Here is a 12,029-nt window from a genome sequence, read left to right as displayed (position 1 = left end):
ATTAGCAGCTCTCCCAGGTTCAACAGTCTTTAGATTTTATTGAGGATAGTATAAAGGTCCACATGGAGAACAAAAGCAGTCACTACTACAAACTAAAGCTGCAGTTGCCTATTTAAAGTCTGACCTGATCTTCCCAAAGGCAAGGAGTTGAATCTTAGAGCAGTTGCACTGACAGGTCCAGCTTTGGCAGTCCTGGTGACCACACCAAAACCTGCCAAGCTGACATCAGCACCAAACGGGGATGTTGTTTGTCCCCAGCATTACTTATGGTGTCCTACCTGGCTGAGGCAGGGTCTTATTACCCAGGGAGCAAAAAAGAAAGTGAGAAGAGGAGTTAAGACTCATGCAGGTCCTTGTCTTTCACATCAGCCATGATGCTTGCATGTGCTTTCATGTTGTATGCTGTGTACCATATGCAGTAATTATTAGACCTTTAAATTTGAGTGTTCATCCCCTCCAAGGTAGCGGGGAGGCAAAGGCTCGTGACATGGTGGAAGGGGTTCCCCAGGGGCTGGGAGTTAGTATGGACAGGTCTAGGTTTGGACCTTGTACTTTAATTGATCTTTTATACTTGAAGGTATTATGATGATGTGTGTTGGGGTAAAACTGAGACCTTTTGAAACCTAGTTCCAGAGTACCTGTTAATTCTGCAAAAGGAGAGCTGCGTGGTTTTGTGGGAAAGCTACCATCAGCCTCCCTGCTCCCAAATTGGGGTTCCACACCATACCTTACACCTTCCTGAAGCTCACCAGCTATGATTGAATTGGTCTAAGCAAGCATGTGGATTTCTGGGTGTTTAAGGAACACACCTTTAAGCAGAAACTTAATTTAGGCAGAGCTCGCTCTTCCTCTCATTTCTGCTTTCTTTTCATTACATCCCAAATTATGCATGGAATGTAATTTTATCTCTGTCTGTCACCATGCAGGGCTCTGCCGGCTGGTGCAGAAGTAAGCCAAAGCCTGTAGCTATCACTGAAGCTCAGTTCTACCCACAGGAGTCCCATAAAAAACATTAGATCAAGCAATCAGCTATATCAGTGAGAAGTTTAATGTCTGAAAATGTATGCATCACAGCTGAAAAAAGCATCTCTGTAAACTCAGAAAAGGAGACTGTTTACAGTGTCACTGCCTAACACTTTCAAGGCAGAAGAAGCGAGATTTTTGTCCCGTAAGTTGCTCATTTTTGCCTTAAGTCAAACCTTCAAAATCAAAAGAGGCTTCTTAAAAATCTCATCTAGATTTCTCCTGCAATCTCAAGGCACTGTGCTTTACACTGTGATGGGAGTTGCTCCAGAGGGACAGGCATTGCCTGATTGACAGAGACCCTGTGAGTACTTCTTTCATGAACTGTGCCTAATTATGTTGGGTATCGTATACACATAATACAATAATGTTCTTCAGAAAATTTTGGGATGAGGTCAGTAAAGAGAGAAGTAGAAAAGGCAGTCCCACCTGTATTTGTCCCACTATCAGAGAGAGATGTATACAGAATAAGAATTTCAGGTCTGTATATGCACTGCTGTATATTACAAGCCTAAATTTAGCTTTTAAACTATTTAGTGGAAAGGACAACTGCACGGGGAAGTACCACGGTGAGATATTGAGCTGCTCTGCCGGCTTCCATCCCACACGGGACAACGCTTCCACGCTGGGGGAGATATCCTTGTAAGCAGAATTCACACAATTTGTAAAAATCTTCAGGTACTTCTGATGCACAATGCTTTTTAATTCTGATGTCTCTTGTCAGAGCAGGTTTTACTGCAAAATGTTCTTTCATAAGAAGTGAGTGCCATGAGGATGGAGCCAGGCTCTTCTCGGTGGCCAACAATGATAGGACAAGGGGTAATGGGATCAAGCTGGAACACAAGAGGTTCCGCTTAAATTTGAGAAAAAACTTCTTCTCAGTAAGGGTGACAGACACAGGAACAGGCTGCCCAGGGAGGTTGTGGAGTCTCCTTCTCTGGAGACATTCAAAACCCGCCTGGACATGTTCCTGTGCGACCTCACCTAGGTGTTCCTGCTCCAGCAGGGGGATTGGACTGGAAGATCTTTTGAGGTCCCTTCCAATCCCAAACATACTGTGATACTGTGATACTGTGATAAAAATGGAATTGTTTATAAATGACTTATCTGACTTTAAAGGACAGAGAATAAAGGGGAGATCCAGTGAACACAAAGTATTTGGATTCTCGAAAAGCTATTGGCAAGGTGCCACACCAAAGTTTGTTAAAGAAATGAAGCTGTTATAGGATTAGAGGGATTATTTCATGGAGTGAAAGCTGGTTAGAGCACAACAAAGGGTGGGATTTAGTGGTTTACATGGATATGAAGAATAGCCAGCAGTGGGGTCCCCAGGGATCAGTGCTGGAACCAGTTTTGGCTAATATATAAGCAATGACTGGAGAAGGGAGTGAACAGTGAAATCTCTGTGTTTGCAGTAGTACTGGACTTTTTCAAGTGTGCAAACACCCCACACAGCAAAAGCTGCCTGGAGGACCTCACCAAACTGAGTGGGCAAAAAAGTGGCAGGTGAGCTTTGGTGCAGATAAATGGAACTTGCTGTCATAGGGTGTTGTGCATGTGACTGTATCAACAGGCTCAAAAAAGAATTAGTCAAATTTGGGATACCGGGTCAAAAAACGAATACTAAAGAACTAGGCAAGGATGTCCCCTCTAATATCCCCAGTCCAACAGCTGTGGATACTGAGGGAGTTAGCAGGGAATGCGCTGCCAAAAGCAGCCAGAGAAAGGTGCTCTCCTTAGCCGGACTGTCCTATTGCCAGTGCTGGGTGGACCCAGCAGTGTGGTCTTTATGTTCCTATTTTGACAAAATTCCTGGTAGAAGAAAATCTGAACAAAGAGTTTCAGCTATCAGAATAGTTTGCTTTGATGGAGGAAATTTTGACTCTTTTTTTTTTAAATTGTGCTGCTCTTGAGGAATTTAAATGCATGCTATTTTCAATATTGTGTAGTGCTTTAACACCACAATATATGATAAAATAGTAAAACCAAAAAGCAAAATATTACAACATTATAAAAATTTTGTTATTCTCTAAGAAATACTTTAATAGATCTACATTGGTGTTCTTCTTAGTAAAACTGCATCTATACCAATTTTGATATTTTGAATTTTCATTCTGAATCAAAATTGAAGCATGTTTTGTGATATTGTCATCTTTGGTGGAATAGAAAGATCAATTTCCAGTCAGCTCTAGTGATTATTTCCTTTTCTAGTGCTTGTCAGCCTCTTCTCCTATTTTTCCTATTTCTGTTTAACTGTAGGAGCTGCTTCCCAGAAGAGGTCTTGCTATTCTGCTTCTCCCTACCCTTTTCCTCCCTTCTTTTTTTCCCAGGTTTTCTTTTGTGAGTCTGACAACTCTGCACTAATGATTCCTCCTCCTCACAGCTCTGCACAGGAATCTGCCCATCTGATGGTGTGGGTGAGCATCACTGGTGTGCAGAGCACAGCTGTCTTCTCTCTGCACATATTAATGAAATTCACCTAAAGCCTTCCCACTAGCGATAAACCTCTGCTCCACAGGAGATCCACAGCAAAACACCAACACACTTTACTAGAGCTGGAATTGGGACCCAGTTTGGAAAATTACCGTTGATTTTCCAATTCAAGCAGCCTCTGGGAGTCATCCTCAGAGAAACCTGGCTGCTTGGCCTCCAAGCGGCTTCCCAAGGGCTAGAGACAACTGTGGGTGTCTGAGGAACTGGAACCTGACGGTCCCGCATAGTCATCTACATTGTCAGCCAAGTGTGGTGGTGTAGCAAAACACAGTGCACGCTCCCAGAAGGTGTTGCTTCTGTGCTGAACAGACAGACACAGGCCAGTATGGACATGCCAAACCTATCTGGCAGCTGTATTTGGGATGACTCACTCAGGGAGGTGCATTCAGGTGACTCAGGTGTGGGCAGGCTTTTGGTCATTGCATCTTCTGCTGCTGACAGTGCTTCCCCCTGCAGAAGGAATGTACCAATTAAATTTCTCTCTTTTTCAATACCTGTCTTGCTGCCTGCTGATGTGTGGGCTACAACTAACCACAGCTGTAAAAAACCTGCTACCCAGATGAGGCTGTCTCTGAGGGATGCGTCAGTCCAGGACTCCCTCAGCTGCCAGAGCTGCTCACTAGTGAGCAGCAGAGCAGCCAGGGCATGAGAAAAATCAAATCAGCTTCTCATTCTCAAATGCAGGAAAGGTGGAAGCAAGTAAACCCAGAAAAATTACATATCTGAGGTGGAGTAGTTCAGGGCTGTATCTCCCACTATGAAGGCAAGGAGTCTTTTTTAAGTGAGATCAGTGAAAAAATGCCTATTTGTTCATTCTTCCACGGAACCAATAACTTATTATGCAAGCACAGGCTGAAATACTAACTGCTTTGGTTATACCTTGTATGTACTAGTGTGGACTGAGGAGATCTGTGGGTACAGTTGGCGGTTGGACTCCAAGCCCTGTTGATACCATCACCTGAAACACTTTGGGTAGCTGTTTTTAACAGGGCAGCAGAGGAGCTGTGTGGTTCGTGTCTGCACACAGAAGCTGGTGGACTTCTACCCCAAGGGAAGTGGCACAGTGGGTGCAAGGTACAACATCTGCCTGAGGACCTTCAGCAGCAGCTGACCCTACAGCAGAAGTTGGAGTAGGTGATGGAAGCCCTGGTGGGGCATCGTTCCTACACAGAAAAACCTTATGAAGGAAAGGATCTCGTTGAATGCATATGAAACAGATAGGGAAAGGAGCCTGCTGGCATGGTTATATTCACTTTTAACAGCTTTGTCATAAGCTGCTGTGAGCTAAGCTCAAACCTAAAAGATTAAAATCTCCAAAACAAATTAAAACTTGCCCCTGTTGAGCCCCTTCTTCTGATGCATCACCACCTTGCAGCAGATCTGTGAAATGTGGGTTCACCTCAACACTTGAAGTCATCTCCTGGCAGCACAACCAGCTGTTGCAAGACTGTGAAGGAAAATATTATCTTCCTTGGATCACATTTTTGGAGGTAATGGCTCAGCAATCAGAACGGAATCACCAAACACCAAGACAAGCACAAGCAAAAGCCATAGATACTGGTGGGTGGTTTTAACCAACTGCCTAATAAAAGACACATCAAGTTCATACTGCAAGTTTATTACAGTAATACAATCAGATTAAATTATTTTCACAGCTAATATACTTAATTATATCAGAGTATGTATATATATTTTATTCCCAGCATGTTACAATCTTTTTATCTTTCATCATGCAGCGAGTAATGTACAAACACAATTATATGGAAGATTTTTTTTCTCTAAAAAAAAGGGAAACCAAAATTAGGAAAGCATGGCTTTGTAGGAAAGTTGTATCATACGATGAACATTCGTTTGTACTTCAGCATGACAACATTCAGTCTTAATCAGCGAACAACAGCATCTGTCACTGTCATGCTGATCCCAAAAAAGGCAAGGGAATTGGGAACAGGGAAATGTCCCTCAGTGTTAGAGAGATGGAAAATACATATCTACATATATTCAAAGTATGAAAAATGTAAAAAAAATGTTTTCAGGGATTAAGCATCGCGTATATGCTGAAGTCAGAGTTATGAAGTCTTGAAGAATATGAGTGCACAAACAGTTTCTGGTTTCCTTTAGACCAACAAACATCAGGAGTGATGCAATTGACTTACAAAGCACTACTTCAGGTATAAAGAGCTATAACTGAGGTCAGAATCTGGTCTGTCCTTCCTGCTAATGGTGCTGCAGAAACAGACAGAAGCATAGGGTTAGGCAGTCATAGGTGGCTGAATTTTGCTGGCAGCCCAGAGAAAGACAAAGATGCACGTTTAACAGATTTTACTCAAAAAAAAAAAAAAAAAAAAAGAGAAAAAAGATTTGAGAATGAAATGTGGCCACTATCACAAACCCTTCACTGGATGGTTGTGGCCGTTGACAAACACAAGCCCTTGTGGTAGGTGTTCGGGGGTGAAACACCCATTTCAAGAGCAAAGCTGTTGCCTCTTCACAAGAGAAGAAGAAATGTCCTTACCTGTTAGCAGCACAGAGCGGGGGACACACACTCATCTCGTGGAAAGGCTGTGTTCTTAAGGCATTGGTCACTGACATGTTCGAGTAGTGTCAGTCGGTTATGAGTTTTACCAGGAGAGGGCAGACAGAGACACAGACATACACACGTGGACCCACACCCACAATACCCCCACCCACACCCCCCATCCTTACAATGGTACTCCTCAAAATTGGAATTAAAGAAATACAACCTGCAGAGCCAATGTGTAACCAAAAGATTAGCAAAAACTGAGCGCTCTCCCTTTTCTCTCTCGCTTTTATTCTTTTTCTCAAGTTCAGAAATAAAGATCCCATCTACACTTACTCAGTATGTACATATGCAAAATGTAAACATCACTACACAGCACCCAGCACCCTTTTTGATTAACAAAGTCACCAATATATTTGTCATGCAAGCATAGGGATTTTTCAGGACTATGGACTGTCAGGTCACAGGAAGTGTGGAAGATATTTTACTAATGACCTGCCTTGGAAAGAAAGGAGAAAAAAATTAACACGGACGGGGCTGAGGTAGATATGGCTGTATCTGATGTAATGCCACTGTACTGAACATGAAGACAAATGGGATCTCAGACTAACAGGAAGGTCACCACAAGATATGCCAGGGTTTAGGGAGAAGGTTCCTCCACTCCAGCAGAAGGATGCCCCATTCTGCACTTATATCACTACAGGTGATGGAAAGAGTCGCCACCACAATGCCAGTGTGCCTAAACTCTGGCCCAGCAGAACTGCAGATGGAGGTCAGATGATAACACAGCAGCTGAGGGCCACCTGGTGCTTCATGTCTTGTAAAAACAGTCAGGAAACGGAGGAATGAGAGGGCTGTGATCTTTCCAGTGTAGGCAGCTGCCTGTTGTGCACTGGGCCAAGTGCTTCGAAGTTTTTGCATCTTGGCCAACAGTGGGCCAGCAGCTTTCTTCCATGCAGTGGTACCAGATGCAGATGTGCTCCAGAATTTGAGTTTCTTGGGTGGTTGCTAAAAATCCATTGCTTATCCTCTGTCTGGGCTGGTGGAGAGAGGGTAGCCTCCCACATGGACAAATGCATGCACACGAGCATCCTGCTGCCTGTGACAAATCCACTCATCAAACCTGAAGTGCCTGAGCCCTGACCTTTGCGATGATCCACAACTATTACAGTCAACAAGAGATCCCTGCACTGTTTTAGACCCACTAGCTCCCAGTGGGTTTCTCTGGCTCTCAGGGTACAGTCCCCCGCCCTACTAAAAAGTGCTGCCTCATTAATGCCAGGAATCCCTACCAGCCTCCTTTGATTTGCAAGTTGAACAACCTTCCCCTCCCTCCTGTCTTTTCTGAAACCCCTGTCTTTTCTGAAACCCTTTATAGCACTGAAACTCATGGTTTCGAGCCAGTGCAATAGCAGTTGATGATTTCCCTTCCTTCCTTCCTTCCTTCCCTGGGTTCTCTGCTCTCAGGGCCTAATTACTATTCTAATAATATCCATCACCAGCCTCCTCCGCCTCTCGCCCACCGACATCCTGATGACATACCGCATTGCTGCTGGGGACGATCCCAATCCGGCTCCTCCGGACTCCAGGGGTGCCACAGGAGCCGTGCTCTGCCTAGACCCTCTCATCAGCCTTGGGCAGCCAGTGCCTGCTTTGTTCTCTGCCTCCAGCTCCGGGTTTCTGGGGGCTGACAGGGCCGGGGAGCCTGCAGGACTTGGCAGAAGCAGCTCAGCTGTCGCTTGTAATGCAAATCTGCCTTGGGCTCTGCTTTTCTTCCCAAGCTGTGACAGCCTCCGCCTGCTACAGAGGCTGCTGAGCCAGCGAGCGAGCAGCCTCTCCACAAAACCCCCAGCCAAGACTGACCCTGAATTTCTCTGCCACCACTCACACCCTCCCCCATCACACCAGGAGGAATAGACACAGATGGGGACAGACATGCAGGTCCCCAGGGGCAGGGGTGGAAGGACACTGCACCACCAGGCATGTGAGATTTCAGAAGGATGGTTAACCCCTTCATGGCCTGCTTGCCACTTTTAGGGCTGGGCTGACATTTTCTCCATCTGACAAGCAAGCCTGCACCCTCACCTAACACAGTGTGGGCGGCACTGAGGTGCTTCCACCACAAGTGGGAAGGGACATCTGGGAGGAGCATCCCAGTGTCTCCAAAAGGACGTTCCAGTTGGCTGTGTCTGGCACGATGTGCAGCCCTGCAGGAAATCTCCACCTGGCCGGGGCTGGCATTGCCAGCGTCCTGGCACACAGAAGGTACCCGTGCACAGGGGAGCCCAGCAGAAGTGCTCCCTGTGCTGATGGAAAAAAAGGTGCAGCTCCAGCACAGCTGCCTTGGCATAGGCAGGGAATCAGTCAGATGAGACACAAGCCATTTTTGCATGGAGCAATTGAGATGTGGATGCACATCTTTTCTTAGCCAGAGCCTTGCTACAAGGGGTTTGTATCACACAGCCTTTGGGTCCAAATTTATTTAAAGAGATGAGTGATTTCTTCACTGCTGTTCAGTACAGATCTGAGGAAATGGGCTATGGTACTTCAGCAGAGCAGAGGGTTGTGCTTACAAAGAGAGGAAAACACTGGTGTCCAAAATAAGGGATGTCTCCCAAAGGGAGCTTGGATCCTGCCACTGCTCAGTTGGTGCTGAGCATGGCCTGGAGAGCAGGACCAGTGCCTTGAACAGGCAGGGCCCCGCCTGTGCAGTGAGGCACAGAGCTCCCAGAAAGGAGGGCAGCCCCAGCCCTGCTTTCTGCAAACCTCTCCTGTCTGCAGTGCCCAGGGGAGTCAATGGGAACTTTTTGTATTTTCCAGGATCAGGCCCTCTGTCTGGACTTGGGTGGCAAAAATACTCTAATTGCCAACAAGTGACAACTTTTACCAGCAGAACATCATACCCCAGCTTAAGATAACTAGCAAGTGCCAGAGGCTCTGAGACCCACTGGGCAATCAAGTTAGTGAGCTACATCTCTTGCAGAGATATGTTCAGGCCTAAAACACAAGTCAAGGAGAAATAATATCACTTATGAAGAACAGAGCTCCCACTGGCCCTGCTCTGATTCCTGTTTGTTTACTGGACAGCAGGGAAAATAGTTCCTTCCCCATTGCACAAGTCTGTAGAGGCATCAGAGATGGGATTGCCTTTAACCCCCTCACTCCCAGGTAAGACAAAATGCTTTCCATTAGCTCTTCTGCCTGCCTCTAAACCCCGCACCAGGCATAAACACTCCCTGCCCCTCTCTGAACTCCTGCCCTCCAACACTATGACCTGCTGTAAAGTAACTTGATAAAATCAGGTACCCTGCAGGACTGCCTCTACGTCCCTGCAGCATCAGCCATGGACGTTTTGGTTATTACTAGGTGATGCTGGATCATTGTTAGAAAGGAAACCTGACATTTGAACTCTGTTGGTATAGGACCATATTTCTCCCAGCTCTAGCAGAACACAGTCCCATAGTTAAACCATTTGAAAATCCCACTGGGCACATAGTTCCTTCTTACCCAGGTAAGTTACACAGGATACAGTTATCATATTGGGGATTCAGATACACTGATACCAGCTGACAGCTAAGAAACCAAACATAACACAGTCTTGACTACAGTTAACCCTTCACATGCACAACAAAAGAGAAAATAAGGAAGGCTTTTGCCGTTAAAAGTGCCGTGCCTGCAATCAATTAGAAAAGACATTTAAAATCTTGTCACAAAATATTGGATTTTCCAGCATAGCCAGATAGATTAAGTACTAAAAACACACTAAAATGCAGAGGGCGGTGGATGACCAGCTCCCCTAAGTTGCCTTTGAAAATCCAAGACCCAGCGAATAAAGTCAAGGAAAAACATTTACCACATTTTTTGTCGGTAGCTTTTTGCCATAGGATGGTAAGGGCTTTAGTGCCTGAGGTATAGGTAGTTCCTGGATGCTCTTAGGGAAGTGGGAGGGGGGAAGAGTCCGGAGAACAGTTTGCATAGCTTGCAGATATAAAGAAGCAGGTGCATTCCCCACCAGGCTGTTGAATTTGTCTTCCCCCAGCAAAGCTGTCCAGTGGTCCGGATGCTCCTGCAGAACTTTCCGCATCTTAAACTGGGGGTTGGGCATGAAAAGCAAGAGGTAGTCGAGGCAGAGCTTCTTTGATGCCACATTGACTTTGGAGTCCCACATCTGCTCCAGGATGACGTCCAGCGGGGTAAGCCCTTTACTGTCTTCTATCCTGGGAGAAGCTCCATTTCCGAGGAGGATGAGGACCGTCTCTGACCTCAGCAGTTCGCAGGCAAGGTGCAGGGGGGTTTTCCCATCTTCCAGATGAAAGCAGCCAGTCCTGTTGATGTAGGAGTTCAAGCTGGGAAGCTTGTGCGCAATTTTGATGATCAGCCCCAAGATATCTCTCCTGTCGTATGTCACCGCCATGGCCAAGTGAGGAGCAGAGGACGGGCAATAGCAGAAGTGTTCCCCAGGCACCTTGAGAGCCTCCTCTGGAAAATGAGACAGCAGATACTGAGCATAAGGCAGGTGGTTATGCACCACTGCATAGAGAAGGGCTTCTGAAGGTGAGTAGGTTCTTAGGCTGGCATTTTCCTCCCAGTAAAAATACTCCATAGTCCTCATGTCTTCCAGCATCCACACAGGCTTGTGATCTCTCACAGCCTGGTAGAACATATAGGATAAGAACTTGCAGTGCCTGCTCTGATCATCCTGCAGGCTGGCCTGGTTACCGGCCATGGCTCAGCAAATAAAGAGCAGCTCCTCGTAAAATCACTTCAGACTGTTAGATCTGTGCACTTGGAATGCAGATCCCGATGCTGCTGCAACCTTCAGGCTGTCTTTGCTGCCTGGACTGCACTAGCTGGAATGCATGGGCTGATCATCTCCACCCATTCATTGTTTTTCCCCTCACTGCAGTGGTTTTGTTTAGGTAAGCACAATCCCACAGGCTCAGTTAACCCATGCCATGCGAGCAGATGGTTCGTAAGTACATCCTGCTCTGCGTGTGGCACAGGTTACTGGAACGCTGTCAGACTGCGAGTGATTTTATACACACACAGCCAGAGAGAAGAGAGGGAGAGACTAAAATTAGCTTGAGAGGTGAGGCGGATTTCTGTCTGCATTTCGTGTCTAACCAGATCAGCTCATACATTGCAGTAAGTGCAATAGCAATATTTGTCTATTTTTTGTATGTCATTCACACACACGCAGCTCATTATACAGTAAAAAATATGTAGCAGTGTAAAATGCTCCACAGATGATAATACACCTGTTTATATGCTCAGGAAATCAAGGGATTGGTGTCTGTAGCATTAGGAAGGGAACCCTATTTTACAAATAATGGTATGGCTAGCCACTTAGGAGACATTGATGTTAATGGATTGTCTATAAGGCATTAGGAATGTTTAAGATCTCAACATGAATCTCTGCAGAAAAAAGAGTCAAAGGGGGTGTGGAATAACCATGCACAGAGTCATAAAGCACATTGCTTGGTTTAAACGCCTGCCTTTGTTTAGCAAGGAAGTATCTGAAGTGCCTCTATATTGCACAGGAGGTACATAAAACAAAAGGTTAATTAACAGACCCCACTGGTGGATGGAGAGCTTTGATATAAGCATTTCTCAGATGTCATGCTCCAGGACTGGGGTCAGACTCAGTTGCAATGGGGGGAAGAGGGATTAAGCAATCAGACTCGTGCAAGGCTCTGGTAAGACACAAAGGACCAAGGCCTGCAGGTTTGAGGGGGTAATGCCTCCTGCATGAGGCAGAAGGACCTGACCAAAATTAAATTTACACAAAATAAATGAGCTAAGCACCCTTTATGGCAACTTCTGTTTAGGGAAAGAGGGCTTCCATGCATCTTAACAATCAACAAATTGCAGCAAGATGGTGTCTCACCATCTTGATAGGAAAATGGAAAATACAGCAAATCAAGAATTCTTTTTTCATTTAGCAAGGAGGCAAACATATATTCAGTATATTCAAACTAGAGGGTATTCAGGTATC

At 45.6% G+C, this 12,029-nt stretch overlaps 1 protein-coding gene across 1 annotated transcript; it reads right to left on the bottom strand.

Moving 5' to 3' along the window:
- Positions 1-5,113: 5,113 nt before the first annotated feature.
- LOC102093062 (ankyrin repeat domain-containing protein 9) lies at positions 5,114-11,091 on the bottom strand. Its single transcript, XM_005500373.3, has one exon. It carries the CDS (start codon positions 10,758-10,760, stop codon positions 9,870-9,872), a length of 891 nt encoding a protein of 296 aa, XP_005500430.1. The 5' UTR covers positions 10,761-11,091; the 3' UTR covers positions 5,114-9,869.
- Between the last annotated feature and the right edge of the window lie 938 nt (positions 11,092-12,029).

Source organism: Columba livia, chromosome 3 (genome assembly GCF_036013475.1).
Source record: "Columba livia isolate bColLiv1 breed racing homer chromosome 3, bColLiv1.pat.W.v2, whole genome shotgun sequence".
Taxonomy (NCBI): Eukaryota; Metazoa; Chordata; class Aves; order Columbiformes; family Columbidae; genus Columba; species Columba livia.
This window is presented reverse-complemented; position numbering and strand designations above follow the sequence as displayed.

Excerpts from the sequence above, each read along its gene's own strand:
- LOC102093062 (XM_005500373.3), bottom strand. The coding sequence starts at position 10,760 with ATGGCCGGTAACCAGGCCAGCCTGCAGGATGATCAGAGCAGGCACTGC.